Here is an 18398-nt window from a genome sequence, read left to right on the forward strand (position 1 = left end):
ATATTTCGTACATAAGTTCCGAAAAACTCATTGGTACGAGTGGGGGTTTGAACCCGCGACCTCCGGATTGCAAGTCGCACGCTCTAACCGCTAAGCCACCAGCGCTTCATTTGCATTTTCGAAACACGCAAACAATTCTTAATGAAAATACGTTTTATTATCCTACGACAAAATAGTCCAATATAAGGCTTTTGTAAAGATTTTAGTAGAATACTACAAAAAAACCATTCCTGGCTAAGACAATCACTGACAAGACACGGTATGTGCAAGAAGTTTTGATTTAACACATTCTTTGCCAAACAAGACATTCGAGCCAGGCCACAAAAATGTCGTTATATAAAGGTGTAGTACCACGATCCCGACTCTCGGGTCGTCCGGCCTGGGAACGAAATCATAAAATACCCAATAGTCGGGTTTTCGGCGCTGAATGTGTTAAATACTGAGCTCACCCAGTTCCCAAGTGCGTTTGTTCCAAATGACCAGGATCTCTCGCCTGTAGTTCACGGTGTACGGACCGAGGTACGCTATAAAACCGGCCGCCAATAACACGTCACCTGAAAATAACAAGTTTTTTTTAATTTTTCATATCAACTATTTTCAAACAGCTGGCATGCTGGGAATGAAAAGTTAACCCTCCGTACGACAACAGTTGAACAATGAATACTGACTATTAATAATAGTCAAGCGATCCATACGGATAGCCTCTTAAATACTCGATTCAATTCGATTATACTCGTGCGTACAATCACTTTGCCAAGTCGTGCTCTTGAAAATCGTGCGTCAGCTCTCAGCTCGAAATACCTTCATAGAGCAGAGCTCGATTTAGTCTTCTAAACTTTTCTTCTATTTTTTTCTTAGCATATCATAGATACCAACCACGCGGTAGGCCTAAGAAGCGCTGGCTGGACGTCGTGATAACACTGATAACGGACATGGACGTACTGCTTTGATGGATTCTTTACTATCCAAAAATGTTCCATTTCCAATAGACATCCCTTCCTTGCTCATCAATCCAGACTTTTATAACGTCCTAGCTTCATTCATCGTTTACAATGATATAAAAGTATAATATTTTATAAAACTAAGTATATTTATCATTTTGTATTTCATTTATATACCTACCTGTCCTGACCACTACACTTTCCAAATTCCGAATTACCTTTAATCCTTGTTCCGCGTTTAATTTCCTTCCCTTTAATTTACTTGACGTTGGCTACGGGCAACACCGCCCTCAAGTCCATTAAAAAAAAAAAAAAAACGGACATGGAAGAAAACAATCTCACACTTGAGGATCGGGTGAAGTGGAGAAGCTGAGCAGGAAAGCGGACCCTGGCGCTAAGCCGGGAAAACGCTAGTTTGAAGAAGATATCATATCATACATACCAATCACTTTGCCCAGTAGCTCTTGTAAATCATGCGCCAGCTCTGACCAACGCGCCTTTTCTCCGCCCAGGCCGCCGATCAGCTGTTCAGCTCTGGACAACTTCGTGGAGCAGAGTTCTATTTCGTCTTCTAGACCTTTCTTCTTGCGTGTCATCCCGGCGAACTCGTCGTTCAAGGCCTATGCGGAAATACAGTGTGTTTGACAAGAGCGTGACCAGGGTTCATGTATATTTTAAGGATGTGGCACAGAAAAAAAAGTACTAGCTGAATAGAATATTCTTTTGCCTACAATGCTTCGTAAAAAATAATAAAAATCTTTTGACAGTTTCCCACCTAAACTTCAATAAAAAAAAGAATGTCGCTTACGATTCACGTTATTATGAGACAGTGTTCTTCTGTACGTACCCGAAAGGGCCAAAAATGTTACGAAACCAAGCTGATTGCATATAAATAAATCGAAGGCGTTTGTAATTAAGTGGATGAAGCATTATATGGAGTATAAAAATGTTTACGATTTATCAGAACACGGGAAAAAATAAAAAAGACCTCCTCCACATAGGATTTAAAACGGGTCTTGCAGATGTTTTCAAAAAAATCACTTCTATCATTGCGTTCTGGGCCTTCTGAGCAAGAAAACTAAAGAAAAAAGGTTTCAAGATATCTCTAGATACAATCAGAAGGTGTTTGAATGAAAATGGTTTAAAATATCGCAATACAAGTTTTACCGGTCACGCTCTTATCGTACATAGTGTATATTCAAAGAAACGTCATGAAGGAGCCGGTGTGATGCGTCCGTTGCTTTTGGTACTGCAACCAGGCGTGGCCCACTCCGTGATTTCGTCGCGTCGCTACAAGTACATACGGCTCACACCAATTTTGATGTCTAGCCATAGTAGTTGACGTGCATCGCTACGGAACGGACGCCTACTCGCGCTTGCGCCACCTAGCGGTCATATCTGTCGTAATAGACGCGTTTTGTTAGAGAGTCACTGTGCTGTGTGAGTAATACAGCTTGCCTGGACAATTTTAAAGGCACCATTCGAGGTAAAAGAGTGCGTTAATCGTGACGTGACTGTAGACTTTTGTTATAAATATATTTGACACTGTTACCAAAGAGTTATTGATTTTAACAGAGAGGTAAAGTCTAAGAAATATATGTGCCCCTTTTAAGTAGTTTGACAGCCGAAATAACTTGCGATATACTGCGCTGTATGTTTTGTAGTCGTTGAATTGTCAAACATCAATTTTTGACAACCAGAGTTACCTCATAAGTCTCATAACGTACTGACGAGCCATACAGACTTTACTCATCTAGTTCAATGAATGAGTCTTTGCTGTTACTAACCTGTAACTTGTCAAGTACACCCTGCAACTGCGCTCGTTTAGCGTTCAACGTGTTCATCTGCGACTGAAGTTCTGATTCAGCTTCAAACAGCGCCGCTTTCTTCGGAGCTACAACCTGAAAATTAAATGGTAAATTGACGAAGTTTAAGTTTACGTGCTGACGCGATCGCTTGGTCAGGTCTCCACGAAAGACGAGTGTCAAGATACCTGAAAAGTAACTTGACACCAAGCTGAGGGGAGACCTTTTCAATGACGTTTATGTTTTATATTAATAAAAGTGTTGTATTAGATTTAATCAATACTGTAAGCGTCCTGAATAAATTTATTTTCTTTCTTTCGAATTCTGAATTTAAAAGATGCTGACAGTTTCATGTCTCTACACGACTGTTGGATACACCGCGTGTCACCTTCACTCCAATGATTTATAACTCAAGATAGGTTATAGGCGTTCCAAAATTGAAGCGCTTAACTTGTGACAAATTGGACAAGTTTCCTTTAGACGCGGCTGGACAAGCGAGAAATGTGCACGTGCTAACGAGCTCCCGCACACCGAAAGAGAAAGAGACGACCTTATGTTTAACAACGAGTGTGACAAAGATGGTTGTAATGAGAAAACTAATAAAAAATAAGAAATTTCTTCGTAGGCACAGAAATAAATATGGAAGTATTTTTTGTGCTCCTCAAGTATGAGTATAAACTATCTATGGTTATATAATATCATTGCTTCACTCTAGAATTTTATCGGCATGATGCTATAAACCTCCACATAAGATGTTGTTGAATTTCTTACCTTGATGACCCGATCATACACATCCATAGCACGAACCCACTTGCACAGACCTTCGCAAGCGGAAGACACTTTGGCGATAACGGCGGGATCGAACTCGCGGTCAGGAATGTATCTGTTAAAAGATAATGTAAGATTATGAAAACTACATTCCGACAATAAAAACAGTTAATAACAGTTTTGAATGATTCACGGTTAGTTTCACTAGACTTATATCGACCGCAAAGGTAATCACGGTTCATATCCCGGTCGATATCAGTCTAGAAAAGCAGTTATAGCTGGTCAAGCAGATCTTGTCAGTAGAAAAAGGCGGCAAATTTAAAATATGTCGGCGCGACGGGAAATCGTCCCATAGAAAATTTTAATTTCGCGCCTTTTTCTACTGACAAGATTTGCTTGACCAGCTTTAAATTCTACATCAAACAACGTAATTGTAATGTAATTGGTTAATTACTTGTCTCGAATCTTCTTCATAACGGCAGGAGGTATGTTGTCCTTGTCATAAGCTTTCAGGTTCTCCAGAAACTTCATGTCGCCCAACATCTTCTGCGAGGGTCCCCAATAGTCCTCAAACGGTTTGCCTGTTCAAAGCGTCATATAATTTCATTATTTCTAACCTTGGATCATCAAAAAAAGAAACATTTTCATTTTTGATACAAGTTACTATCGCCGACTGTACTTTTCTTTCAATAGTCAACTAATACTCATCGATGCAATTCTAAGAAACCACAACACAATTAAGTTGCGTTATATTATCATAGAGTTCCTATGACCACCTCCGGTGTCCATCATATCAGCTCGATGATACCATAATATTGCATTGTCACCCAACTTACATATTATAATATTATGTATATGAAGTTTCAGCTCAATCGAATAATATAATTTGGGAGATTTGACACGAACAAACATATTACAAACAAACAGTGCAAGTTAAATAGAAGCTTGTAAAAACAGAAATAAGGGCTCATTTAGACGGTGCAAGAACTCGCATGCGAGAGTCATTACATCGCGTCATTTGATCGGTCGGCTGAATTGATTTAACCTCAATGGTCCGCAAAAAAAAGGTCTCAAAAAGAATAACAGTAGTAGTTAAGTAGTAGTGTTTTTTTTATAATTTTAGGATAGTTTTTGCTCGTTATTATTTATTGTTCTTGCTGTGCTCACTTATTTTGGGTGGCATTTCTATACAAAGCCTACCACTTTTATTGTAATCATGTATTGAATGTCGTCTGTAAAGTGTGCCTTTAATAAAATAAAATAAAATAAAATAAGATAAAATAAAATAAAATAAAATAAAATAAAATAAAATAAAATAAAATAAAATAAAATAAAATAAATGTAACTAAAATCGTATACGAGTTCGCGCGTCTAAATGGGCCTTAACTGCCACTAACCATCGGGGCCCATCTTCCTATCCCCTTTAATCCCTTTCATGACGCAAACCGCCTCCATCACCAGCTTCACGCCCGCGGGCGGGTTCTTCATGCTCTTCACGAGCGTGATGTCAGCCGGCTTGAGGGTGTTCAGGGCGTCCAAGGCGGCGTTGAGGGCTGGCACGGCCTCGGCCAAGTCGGACTCGCAGTCGTCCTTGATGGCCTGGGCGGCGGCCGCTGCTTCGTTGGCTAAAGCTTCGTCGGCACCTACGATCTGTTAGAATAAAGTGGTGTAAACACAGGAATATTCATTATTTCTGGTTGTTGATTCCAGGGATGTTGCGGATGCCGATTTTTTGACATCCGCGGATGCGGATGCGGATTTTTAAAGGCTCACATCCGCGGATGCGGATGCGGATGCGGATGTCAAGATAGTACCATAAAAAACGTCAAATATTACATTTTAGTAATTTTCATTTCAAAAAAACCGGCCAAGTGCGAGTCGGACTCGCGTTCCAAGGGTTCCGTACATTAAGTCCCACTCACGCTTGACTGCTCATTTCTAATAGGTTTTTTTGGTTAATTACTAAATTACCTAGCAGTCTAGCACTTACGCCGATGCTAAGACGTTCCTGTACCGACCTGTTCCACATCCGCATCCGCATTAAATCCGCATCGATTTTATGCGGATGCGGATGTTGAAAATAATGCGGAAGTTCCGCGGTTGCGGATGCGGATATTCGCAACATCCCTGGTTGATTCTAATACTTACTCATTATTTGTTAGACATATAAGTATTCTTAAACTTCAACATACGGTCTGGCCTAGTGGGTAGTGGCCCTGCCTGTGAAGCCGCGGTCCTGGGTTCGAATCCCAGTAAGGGCATTTATTTGTGTGATGAGCACAGATATTTGTTCCTGAGTCATGGTTGTTTTCTATGTATTTAAGTATTTGTATATTATATATATCGTTGTCTGAGTACCCACAACACAAGCTTTCTTGAGCTTACCGTGGGGCTTAGTCAATTTGTGTAATAATGTCCTATAATATTTATTTATTTATTTATAACATACTAAATGCAAACTAGTTTAGACGAGGTCATCATCACAGGCCTTTGCGTCTATTGCAGACTTGGAGGATATAATCAAACGGAGACGCCATGTCTGTAATTTTCTGTACAAAACAGTCTGCCGATTTTTGCGGGGGAGGGGAACGTCAAATGTATGCGTAACGTAAAAATAGCCATGTCAGATAAACGTCAGTCCATACATTGTGTATGACCGTTGGCCGCCTATTTTCGACAGAGGGGAAAGCCTGTTAATGGCTACTCCGTTTAGTTGTATCCTCCAAGATTGCAGACGATTTATGCATTGCTGTTTAGGCAACGGGTTTGGTGTCTGTGGAGGCCGATGCGTGAGCGGCACGACCTCCCACATTTTTGGCAGAGAAAGCTCATGCCACCTCAGGTTCCAGTCCCGGTTTGCTTTCTGCTATGAGGTAAATTGCTGTCAATACACAGATGTGCTAATAAAGCACACCTTTGTTTTCTTTCTTATTTACAACGTAGGTATTCCCCTGCTCCGCAACGACACAGCAGGGGTGACCCGTTGAATTCGTTTCTTCAGGGGTCCGGTTCTTAAAATAAAATGACCATCGCGGTCCGTTTCTCCTTGAGTTTATTAAATAAGCAAAAAATTCAATAGGTCGGCGGTCCAAATGCGGACCGCTAACCTATTTGGTGACCCCTGCGTTACAGGAACAAACCTCCTTCTGTTTCTCCACGACTACGGTGTCCTGCTCGATTTTGATCATAAGCTTCTCAGTCTTATCCGACGTCTCAACCAGCAACGGCTGCAGGTCCCTCAGGTTCTGCTGCATTACAGCGACCTGTCCCGCCGCGAAGTCTAGTTGTTCTAAGCCAGTTTCGTACCTGGAATCATTTAGTAATACCATAGCATGATACATATTGGAAAAATTACCTAGCATATATAAGAATATATGATTCGCCTCTTCAATATTAGTTTAAGGCAACAGTGAAGATTATCCTACGAGTATGTGTGGCATTGGACTTAATCTGTATTTATAACTGTCTGTTTCCTGTTTATCATACTATGCCATACGATTAAATAAATGTGGAATAGGCTGTACTTTACGGGCTAACATTGAGTTTCCTAGAGGCCCTTTATTGCGTCAACCAATTGACTTCCTGTCATCAGAAGCTGACTTAGAATATTGGTGTCTTATTGAAAATTTCTCGCATACTCGAGAAACTAGAGAAATCCAAACCGTACTTGGAATAATCGTATGAACTACCTACCAAAAAAATTTAAATCTCGTGTTAAAAATCTGTTCAACTTGTTGCACATTATTTACAAATGACATGAAAATATAAAATGACTCATACCGTATTCTTGCGCGGGTGATCTGATCCACTTTCATGGCGTACAGATTCTGAAAGGCCTTAATCAACTCCAAGTAGCTGGTGGGCGTAACGTACACCTTGCGCTTCTGTTCGCTATAAAACCTGTTAAACATGACATTATTTTTCTTATTTGACTCATTGACTTTACCTACAATAGGGTTGTTGACACAATGTTGAATTTTATAACTAATTCTAGTTAAATATGTAGATAGAAAATGAGCAATTTATCACAATACATTGGAAACTTAAAAAATATACGGCAATAAAAAAAACAAGACTTAAAAGTAAAAAAAAAAAATTACTTCCAAATAGGAAAAAAAATAATGGTACCATTCGATTCCTTACATTTAATTAAAAAAAATATGGTATAGCAACAATATACATAAACGCAATATTTCAACGACAAAATCGCAATTTCCTTGTTTTCCATACATCGAAGCGGCTTCTAACGTTACATGGTGACGTCACGATGTATTGCCATTTTGTTAGAAGCGTTTCGTCAGTAAAGTGCGGGTGCCAGACTTTGACCATCATTTGTGACTTTTATATTGCAATGGGTCCATACAGACATTTGATCCTCAAAACAAACCTGATCGACTGAGATAAGAAACTTGAGATTGGTCATAGTGGAAGGGCGAGCGGAAATAAGGCATATATGAGGAGTGTCTTTTCAAAAGGGTTTATTTTTTCTGGGAATCTATTTCTAAATTGGACCTTAAGTTTTCTTGAGCAAGGTTCTCTCTAGAAGTACCGTTAAGAAAAAAATAAACCCTTTTGAAAAGACACTCCTCATATATCTCTAACACGGTGGACTGGTCAGGTTAAAGAGCAGTGACGTTGTATCTAACCTAACGCATACTTAGCTTACCTATCGCTCAGCTGGACGACACTCATATGGAACAGCTGACAGATCTCCACGCACGCGGTGCACAAGTCCTCTCCAACGCCTTGCATCTTGGATATGAACATCTGCGCGACCCGCTCCAAGGCTTCGGGAGGCCAGGCTGTGAACCTGTAAATTAGTGCTGATATCTTAACATAACTGGCCCCGTAGACAACATGCCAATGAACGAAACGCAACTTTCACTGTCACACTAATATGGAAGAGTGAGAGACACAAAGCGATTCGATGGCGAAGCGCAAGCGATTGTCACCTTGGCTAGGCCGCCTGGACTGTTTCTCCAAAGTTTGCCTACGAACGTTGCTCTTTAGATTTTTCGGGAATGTATTAAGTAGTCTTGGTGTGATACCACAGAATAAATAATAGTACTAGGTACAGAAGACTCACTCTCTAACAAAACGCGTCTGTTACGATCAGCACAGATATGGCCGCTAGGTGGCGACAGTGCCACGCGCGGCTTATGGCTTTCCCCAAAATTAGGGTGGAACGGATGTACTTTTAGCTACCTGTAGCAAAGCGACGAAATTGCGGAGTGAGCTACGCCTGGTGATACTGTTAAATTTTTAAGCCATATGGTAGCCAGTCGCGACCAGTACCCTTAAGGGAAAACTGCGCGTAGGCATTGTATTCTAGAGAAAAAATAAAAATAAAAAAATATAAAGATAAAGATTCATCAGTAGTTCTGTTTATATATAAATACTCGTATAAAGTTTTCTAGAGTAGTCTAGAATACAAATAGGTATGTTACCAGTCGATGGTGCAGCAGTTGATGAGCGAAGGGAACATCCGCAGTCGGTTCCTGAAGGAGTCACCGATCGGCGACATGGCCATCACGATGCGAAGGTTCGCCTTCACGCGCTCCACGTAGAATCCGAACATGGCTAACGGGGTCGTCTCCATTTTCCTGCCCTGTTTGACAAATTTAAAATAATAAGCTCATTTTTCATTTGATTTCAATTGTTTTTTATAATTATTATATCATTTATTCAGACACCAAATACACCAGAAATACATTTACATAGTTAAATAAATACAAAAAATCCCGAAGACTGCCACGGCGTCTTTAGATACGCTGCCGAAGCAACCTTAAGACTGACTAGGCGTCCTTAGGCATGCCGAGGCTACCGTGTCGTGACTTCCCGTGCTTTCCCGGGGCCTTATGGCCAGCGCCGGCCACTCCAAGGGACGCATTTATGCGTTAGAGGGAGCAAGTGATATTGCTATCTCATTCTACCGCATGGCTGCGTCCCTTGGAGTGGCCGGCGCTGGCCCATCGTGTAGAGGAGCCATTAGGTAGATATCTGGTGCGGGCCGTTGCCATGGTAATGGTAAGCGAGGATCCATGTTTGCTTGGACTTCGTGTTGGAACTGTTTATCTCCTACCGTGCAATAGCAGACCCGTAAACTATTAACATTAAAGGCCATTTGCATCAACCACAATTGAGGGATTGACAACCGGCAATCGGCAATGAACTATGAAATTTCCGATACAATAAAATTTTGCGTACGTTTTAACGATAAAGAGTTCGCTAAATTTTATTGTATGGAAAGTTTCATAGTAAAGCGCCGCGGCGCGCCGGGTGACGTTGATCAGCCTGTCAAGTGCGGATGGTGCTACTGGAACCTAGTCAACCCACCTTTATTGAATTATATCTACCTAGAAATATTTAGATAGCAGTATATTTGTGTTGTAATTTCTTACCGATTCCCTCACAGCTGACTGCATTTTGTCCAGAATTTCCACCTTCTCGTCCATGCCATAAAGATTCGGAATGTCTCCGGTATTCAGCAGCATGTTTATGTCTTCTACCATACCTTCGTACATAATCTGAAAGTGTATTTGAAAATAACTTACTACGAACGTGAATATTATTTACTTCTTCATTTTCAACCGGTTCGAAAAGCACCTCAAGAGCAATCATGGACAGATGCAAATTTCTCATGCTGTATTTGGGCATTTCACTTAAAAGTGTACCATTTACTTTTTTTCGAAAATCCATCAACTTTTGGGTTATCTACTCAGAATCACGAAGTCTATCGATATAAAAAAAATTGTGTCTCAAAAAAATTGGTTTTGTAACGCATTTTCACATACGTTGTATGGACCGTTACAAAACTGACACCCAAAATTTGTATGAAAAACTGGGGATACTTTTTTTTTCTTTGGCTCATTCAATGGTACTCACGATTCTGAGTCTAAATAACCCAAAAGTTGATGGTTTTTTGAAAAAAAGTAAATGGTACCATTTTTTCTGAAAACCCCCATTTACTAAATAGAAGGAGGAATAACTTTTGTTTTTCTTTAACAAGAGTGTCTCGCGTGGCGTGGCGTGTCCAGTGGAGGCGATCAGTTGAGTGGAGGCTGGCTCAACTGGACTCGGCTGGAAAGAGCTGGGAGTAGCCGCTCAAGATCACGACAAATGGACGATTTTTCGACATATCCCTATAGTTCGTTTTTTTTAGCATTAGAAATAAGGTAAACAATCTTGATGCGTCTTTTAATTGAAAAACACATTTTAAAAATAAGTTACGGTACATATGTAACAATTATGAATCTAATACGATCTTTTATAGTCTTCTGCTTTCATAAGTAATAGTTATTGATTTTTAAAAAGTGTTTTTCAATTAAAAGACATGTCAAAATCGCTTACCTTCTTTCAAGTTCTTTCTAATGCTAAAAAAACGAACTATAATGAGCATACCCCGGCCGGCGAGAGCAAAAATGCGTCTGCTCCTAGTGCTTAATTAAATATCGACTATTCTATCGACATATGGATGTCGATAGAATAGTCGACTTTTAATTAAGCACAATTTTTTTTTTAACTGAGCCATTAGTATTTGTTATTTATTTCAACTTGATACCTCCACGCGTTTCTAAGAATAACCCTAAAACAATTTTAAACTGAACAAATACAAACACTTAGTTTTAATTTTGCTTACAACAATAATTAATACTTCTGCATATCATAACGGTGGTCCAGTACCTCGTGTTGTTTTTATCGACATCGACCAAAGTGTGTGTCCTCGCACTATTAAGCTGTCGCCGGCCGGGGTATGATAATGAGAGATAACAGGAATGCATCATCATCAAGAATATCTCACCTGGTTATCAGCGAAGAGGAAGACCAGCGGTTTGCCGATGATGCCAGCCTTCATCAGCATCTTCCGTATGTCGTCCCGCCACTCGTTCTGGCCGTACACGCGCGAGATCTCGATCTGGATGACGTTCATTTCGAGGATGCTGGCCGCGAGTTTGACGGCGCTGCTGCGCCCGCTGCCGCCGACGCCGACGAGCAAGAGATTACCTAGTGCGGGAATAGAGATTAGAGAATGACAAATCTCTCTTTTTATATTGAAGGGACGAAATATACCTAGTGAGATTACTTAGTAGTAGTAATCACTTTATTGCACACAACACAGGTTTACATGATATTTACAGAAATAAAGGTACAAAGGCGAACTTATCCCTGTAAGGGATCTCTTCCAGCTAACCTTCGAGTAGATGAAGGGAGAATTCAAATTAGGGAGATTCAAACTTACGGAATGCACAGTAACAGTGCTTAGTATACCTATATACCTACAGTAGAATTTTGATGATTCCAAGCTAGTTTAGTAAAGTGAAAATAATAATTTTATCTCATGTATACGATATGAGATAAAATTATATTTCCCTCAGTTTTGGAGAAGCAACGTCCTCAAATGTCAATGCCCTTCATAAGATGGAAACACAATTTTTATCGAGGCTCTGCTGTGTATAATCTTCTGAGGCGACCATATAGTCTGTATATATTGGGCCCCATACATTCTACGATTCTTCTCTTTCCGCACAGACTCTAGTCAGTAAGGCGTGCGATGTTACAGTTTTATGTAATTCCTACACCGCATACTTCACGCATAGAAACGGAACTCTGATCAACAAACTAGCATGGACCATCTTACCGTTATCCTGCAGTAGCACCCTAGTGCACCGGGATATATGATCCAGAGCGTATCGGAACATGACCAGGGCCATAGGCGAAGAGGAGACGACATTGTATTCGTCCAGATAGTACTCCATCTTCACCGCCATGTCATCGAGGTTCATCACCTAGGAGACAATATCACAGAATAAATAATAGTACTAGGTACAGAAGATTCACTCTCTAACTAGGACAGATATGACCGCTAGGTGGCGCAAGCGCCACGCGCAGCTTATGCCTAGCCACCAAAATTGGTGTGGGACGGATGTACGTTTAGGTACTTGTTGCGACGCGACGAAATCGCGGAGTGAGCCACGCCTGACAATATCAAGGGCTGAGATAAACCAAACCATCTTTGACAGCGAATTAGATTGTCTCTTCCTAATGCTTGAGTCGCAAGACTCGCAAGACGCTTTCTCATTTTTCCTCACCTATTGAGTGAAATACCACTGCACATACAGTCACCACACGGGACTGTTATGCCATTTAGGGTTCACGCTAAATCGGAAATTCTATAGCGTAAGTATAAAACAACCAATTTAGCTAGGAGTGCTAGGACCCTAAATAGCGCAACAATCGCGGAGCGTGATGGTACATAAAAACAGTACAGAGCTTAACATGAATTACTTTTACATACCCGTACAAAGGGATGTAAGGAAGAAAACTACTAAAAATCAAGTTTTATAGGCTAAAAACTTAGAGGATATAACCAAACTGAGTAGTTCCCCTCTGTCGAAAATAGGCAGCTAATGGTCATACCCATTAATATATGGACTGACGTTTATCTGACATGGCTATTTTTACGTTACGTACTTATACATTTGACATGCCCCTCCCCCGCAAAAATCGGCAGACTGTTTTGTAACGAAAATTACAGACAAGGCGTCTCCGTTTGGTTATATCATCTAAGGCTAAAAATGTTCAAATGACCTGATCATAGATCTTGGGATCAGCATCAGGCTCCATATAGTTCCCGAAGAACACGTTGGTGGCGTGGTTGTTGTTCAGCTTCTCTCCGTCCGGCACGTAGCCCATCTCCGTCATTACCTGGTCCATGTGCACGCGGTAGTTCGCGTACACTGCTTTGTAAATCACTTCGAATAGCTTTTGCCTGGAGAAAGGGTGCCAGATAATTTGTATGTTGAAACACACTATGCGCCATAGGTGTTTGGATGGTGCGGTTTGGGCTAACATGTTTTCGACAAGTTTTATTCACAATAAACATACTTGAGAATGATTTTTCGTATACAATCAGCAGTAGAGCTATGCGGACATACACACACACACACACACATATACATACATACACATACACACACACACTCACACGCTCTTATTATCTTGGCAGTAAAGTTGTGGTCGGATCATCGGCCACCTCGTCCGTTTAGCCACTTTTGTTACTAACTATAGGTACGTAAGCTCCTTGAAACTAATTGGTAGGAAAGCCAGACTTAGAACAAATAACATCTGATTTTAATTTTTAGCAAGCAGAAACGTATGCGAATGCGAACGATATATGTATACCCCCACCATATACCATATAGCTATGTGGGTGGTATATTGACCAAGGTGAAAAAAATTGCTGGCTATGGATGAGGTCTTGGTGGCTCAGATGGCAGAGCGCTGGAGTAGCGATCCAGAGGCCGTGAGTTCAAGTCTCACCCAAAACAGTAATTTTTCCACTTTAAAATTTATTCTAATGTTACTTTGTTGTTTATTCTGGTTCGAGAGTCGCGTTTATCACACCGTGACTTCAACTAATGTACTAACTAAAGCGAATAATAACAAAGCAAACCTGTCAGTATCATCAATCAGCCTGTCATAAAACACCCTGTAAGTCTCATGTATCCACAGCAGCACAAGTTTGTTCATTTCCTTCATGTGACTCGCAGGCACCAGCAGGACGCCCTTGATGACTCGCGCGAAGTCTCGCAAGTTGAAGAGGTAGTGGCATTTGCTGGGAGTCGGGAGGAACTGGACGGTCACGGTCTTGTATACTTCCATTGTCGCTGACACCACGTTCTGTTGAAACAGTTAGAAGCAAGGACCTACATGTAATAAAAAATGTTTGTTGAAATTTGAACTTTAATAGCTGTCAATAGAGTTGAATATCATATCCGTAAAGAGTTAAGATTTATTTGTTAGGTTATTGTGAAACCCCCGTCGCGTTCACGCAAAACTAAACTTTAATGGCATTGTTTTTTTTTTCATATTTTTGTGTGAAATATATTATATATTTTTTCTTGGATATTCATTATTTTTGTCATGATCTGTAGGTATGTATCTTTAAAATGTGTAATCTGTCGTGGCATTACCGGGCTCATATAGCCATAGCTAGCATTATGCTGAGTTGGATCCATTTCGTGATGGACACTTAATTTTATTTGTATGGTTTTGAGATCGTTACGAATGTATTTAATCCTTATTTTATCTTTTATCCAAAACTACAGGTTAGTCTTGTTTGTAAATCTTAAGTTTTGATTTTATTTAAAGCACTAGGCCTCAGTTAGGCGTCAGTCTGTCTTTATCTCAGTCAGCTCCCTAGGTAGGTGGCGAAGGATGTGACACTTACATGAATCTAGTATTTTAACTGGATCGGGCATGAGGGGTGGGGGGAAATGACGGAACGGAATAGTCTTATGTATCTTTTAGTAGGAGTAGCAGCGAAAGCGCTATTATTGTTTGTCCTTGTCACAGTCTCACTTTTTTTTCATTCCCCACCGTAAATTAGTATGTATGGGCAACAAATAAATTCGACCAATCATAGTGTCGCATTGCGTATGTTTTGTCCCTCACGGAGGTACGCGTATACCACTTCTATAGGATCCTACCTTCTACGGACACTTACCTTACTTAACCGCATAAGCGTATCATTGAAGCCTTTGCCGAAGTGCCAGTCCATGATGGTGACGAAGATCTTGTTGAGAGTGTTGTCTTCGAAGGAATCCAGGGCTATCAACAATGTGTGCCGAGTTAGTCGCCAGGAGATGAGGTTGGAGCCTCCGCCAGGGGGCAGCATGGCTGAGACGAACAACTGGCAAGAAATGTAGACAATCAAAGAGAAGTTTCATGTGATTCGGCGATCTTTATGATAATCTTTTTATGATCAGCAAGAAAACTATGTACGCTTAGACCCTTTTCTGACCTTAGGGTGTTACCATGATGAGTGATGACATCGATCGACGTCGACATGGAACAGTCGACGTCGATCGATAGTTTCTTCCGAGACAAATCTATCGATCGATTGATGTGGTAACGCCCTAAGCGCTAAAAAATCGGCACGCATCAGATTTACTTGTCGACTGGCGCGTATCCCTCGGCGCTCAACGCCAATCAGGAAAAAACACCACGTCAGAAAATAAAGTTGACTATATCACTTTCCTCTTTCATGGTTCTCATACACGTAGACATCTTAAATAAACTACATAGACAAAATTTACAAAGCATATCTGAACGGCTCACAACGTCGCCATCTTCTGGTTGATCATCTCCTTGACTTGAGATCGCACCAGTGTCCGTCGTCTATCCACTGTTGGATTACCACCAGCGGAGGATCCTTCCACCTCTTTCTGCAGCATACGGTCATTCATGAATACACAATAGGGATAAACCACATACCACCGTCAACCACCTCTTGCTGCCGTGGTCTAACCACTGTCGGATTACCACCAACGGAGGATCCGTCCACCTCTTTCTGCAGCATACGGAGGTCATCTACGAGACACAGGGGATAAACCACTTACCACGTCAACCACCTCTTGTTTGACCATCTCCTTGAGGTCGTACCAGTGGCCGTGGTCTATCCACTGTCGGATCAGCTCGAGTGGAGGTTGGGCTCCGTACACCTCTTTTTGTGGCATGCTGAGGTCGTCTACGAAAAGGACGCACTAGGAAAAACAAAAAACAACGAAAACTTTTGTGATGAAAAACGTCCTGAATAACAAGGAAAGAAAAAGAAATAGAGGGTATAATCACCAACACCGTGACACTTTATTTTCATTATACTATTCACTATGTTCTTTGTGTGTAATTATGTGTATTGTCTGTGTGTTTACGAATAAAAAACTATTCTATTCTATTCTATTCTTATATTTTTACACACATACCTTTTTGTTCATGGACGGTCCATAAACGCCTTTCCGCCGTCTATCCACTTTGGACATAATAATATCTTGCGTCTGGAGAAAAAATAAGATTTTTTAAATACATTTGTTAGCTGTTCAAAGTTCAAACATCATTACATCACATTGTACCTACTTTTTGCAAGGACGTAGTTTTGTGCGTCATGATTTGGTGTTGTCCAAGATAGAAATAGGTTATAGAGTCGAAGGTAGTGTGATGAGTTAGAATTTTAACTACTACAGCCAGTATATGCCTTATTGACAAATAAACTACAGATGTATTTGTCATGCTACTTCAGTCAACCAGTACTTTTTCTATGAAGACAGGCTGATAAATAGCAAGACAGTACGTTTCCGTAAAAACACGATGGAAAATAATTATGCACTACACTGTATCTTTATCTCACCTGATTAGCAGTGGTCCTAGCGGAGAAGTTGATGGTGTTGGTGATGTACTTCTCCTTGGGCAGCGACAGCAGGAAGTTCAGCACGAGCGAGGACTTGCCGGTGCCCGTGGGACCCACGAGGAGGATGGGGATCTTGGAGTGCACCATCTTGGACACGAAGTAGCGCAGGCATGCGTTCTCGTTCGTCAGGATTATGAGGTCGTTCACCTGTAAACAATGTGAAACTAATCGACCCCGTTTGATATCTAATGGCAGTGGTGTAAGCCAGAAAAACCCGCGGTGAATTAAACTGCTGGGTAATGGAAGCTCCATCATAGAATCTTCTTGAATTTTCCGATATCTATTCGATATTTCCTGTTTTGCTCACAGATTCGGGGTCTGGGGCTCTTTAGAGCCCGGATGCTCGAGGCATTTTGTCCACTTTACTAACTATAGGGTTAACTAAATCATTGAATGGTAATTACCTGAGAAGATAAAAAGCGTCAATAGGGATGTTTCCTGTACTTAAAATAAATTATTTCAAACCGTGCACGAAATAAAACACCAGATAATTATTAGAAAAACATAGACAGCAGCTATTTTTAAACACAATTTGTATTTAATAAATCGGATTGAAATATAATAGGTGAGTTTACCGTGACGTCACTACATTCGTTTTCATATAAATTCCATATTAGCAAATCGTTTTGACAATTCTAAAAAAGAAGCTGATTTGACTAGTAGGAATGTAGCCTATTGAAGAATGCTCGATAATTTGTTGGTACAGTCGCCATCAGATATATGGGAGCGGCCAAGGTGTTCACAATATCTGAACACGCACTCTAATGCCTTGAAAATAGAGGCGTGTTCAGATATTTGTGAGCGCCTTGACCGATCCGATATATCTGATGGCGACTGTAAATATTACCCAGAATTAAGTTTCCAGTGTGGATAAAATTATAGTAACAGAGTTTCCAGAGTGGACTAACAAAAGTACTAACTAAGAGGTATGTCATTATTAAATTACCTTGGCATTCGCCGCAATTTGTCCCTCTTTCTCCAACTCCATCCAAGGTATCCAGGTCCCGTTATTTCTCTTATCATACACGTAGTCGTACACCGTATCCTTGTCACCGAAAAGCTGGTTCTTTGTGAGCTTGAAAGATTTCGGTTTAGGGTACGTCGCATTTTGCCCGTCCAAGAGTTTGCGGAAGAAAACGTCAAAGGATTTGCGGCTGTCACCTAAGAAAGAGAGTCAATGAAGTTTATGATTATGACATACTAGCAACCCGCCCCGGCTTCGCACGGGTTAACCTCCTTTCCTCTCATCATCACTTCATTTAAAAATCTATTAAAAAAAAACCGCATCAAAATACGTTGCGTAGTTTTAAAGATCTAAGCATACATAGGGACAGACAGCGGGAAGCGACTTTGTTTTATACTTATGTAGTGATTTGCATTAAGATTTTAAAGATAATTAAACGTGATAGTAATAACTAGAACACAAAAAGAAATATCATCCAACATCAGCAAATCTGAAACATTTTGACGAGCCAGAAAGTGCCAGCGGGTTAGCTAATATGATCACGTTTATGTCCGACTTAAAGCAAGCGTGTACTTCTGCAAGATATATATTGTAAGGCCAATGGAACTTCATGAATCTAGATTCGTCTAAATCAGCGGGAATGTTTAAATGAGCAGGATCTTGCTGCCAGTTCA

At 40.7% G+C, this 18398-nt stretch overlaps 1 protein-coding gene and 1 non-coding gene across 2 annotated transcripts in view; one reads left to right on the forward strand and one right to left on the reverse strand.

The window, feature by feature from the left end:
* Window positions 1-18398, reverse strand: part of LOC134650982 (dynein axonemal heavy chain 3) — a 94539-nt gene that overhangs the window by 26961 nt on the left and 49180 nt on the right. Inside the window, exons 34-53 of the mRNA XM_063505948.1 lie at window positions 17707-17921; window positions 16701-16907; window positions 16279-16350; window positions 15916-16059; window positions 15021-15206; window positions 13968-14194; window positions 13103-13283; window positions 12153-12300; window positions 11316-11518; window positions 9916-10041; window positions 8962-9122; window positions 8181-8324; window positions 7295-7414; window positions 6655-6820; window positions 4912-5164; window positions 3969-4095; window positions 3518-3629; window positions 2729-2842; window positions 1384-1561; window positions 450-554 (exon numbers count right to left, since the gene is read on the reverse strand). Of these exons, the coding sequence (XP_063362018.1) occupies window positions 450-554; window positions 1384-1561; window positions 2729-2842; window positions 3518-3629; window positions 3969-4095; window positions 4912-5164; window positions 6655-6820; window positions 7295-7414; window positions 8181-8324; window positions 8962-9122; window positions 9916-10041; window positions 11316-11518; window positions 12153-12300; window positions 13103-13283; window positions 13968-14194; window positions 15021-15206; window positions 15916-16059; window positions 16279-16350; window positions 16701-16907; window positions 17707-17921 (3189 nt within the window). The remainder of the gene's footprint in view (window positions 1-449; window positions 555-1383; window positions 1562-2728; window positions 2843-3517; window positions 3630-3968; window positions 4096-4911; window positions 5165-6654; window positions 6821-7294; window positions 7415-8180; window positions 8325-8961; window positions 9123-9915; window positions 10042-11315; window positions 11519-12152; window positions 12301-13102; window positions 13284-13967; window positions 14195-15020; window positions 15207-15915; window positions 16060-16278; window positions 16351-16700; window positions 16908-17706; window positions 17922-18398) is intronic.
* On the forward strand, window positions 13770-13842 carry Trnaa-agc (transfer RNA alanine (anticodon AGC)). Its single transcript has one exon. It is a non-coding gene; the product is annotated as a tRNA-Ala (tRNA).

This window comes from Cydia amplana, chromosome 9 (assembly GCF_948474715.1).
Source record: "Cydia amplana chromosome 9, ilCydAmpl1.1, whole genome shotgun sequence".
In the NCBI taxonomy this organism is placed as follows: Eukaryota; Metazoa; Arthropoda; class Insecta; order Lepidoptera; family Tortricidae; genus Cydia; species Cydia amplana.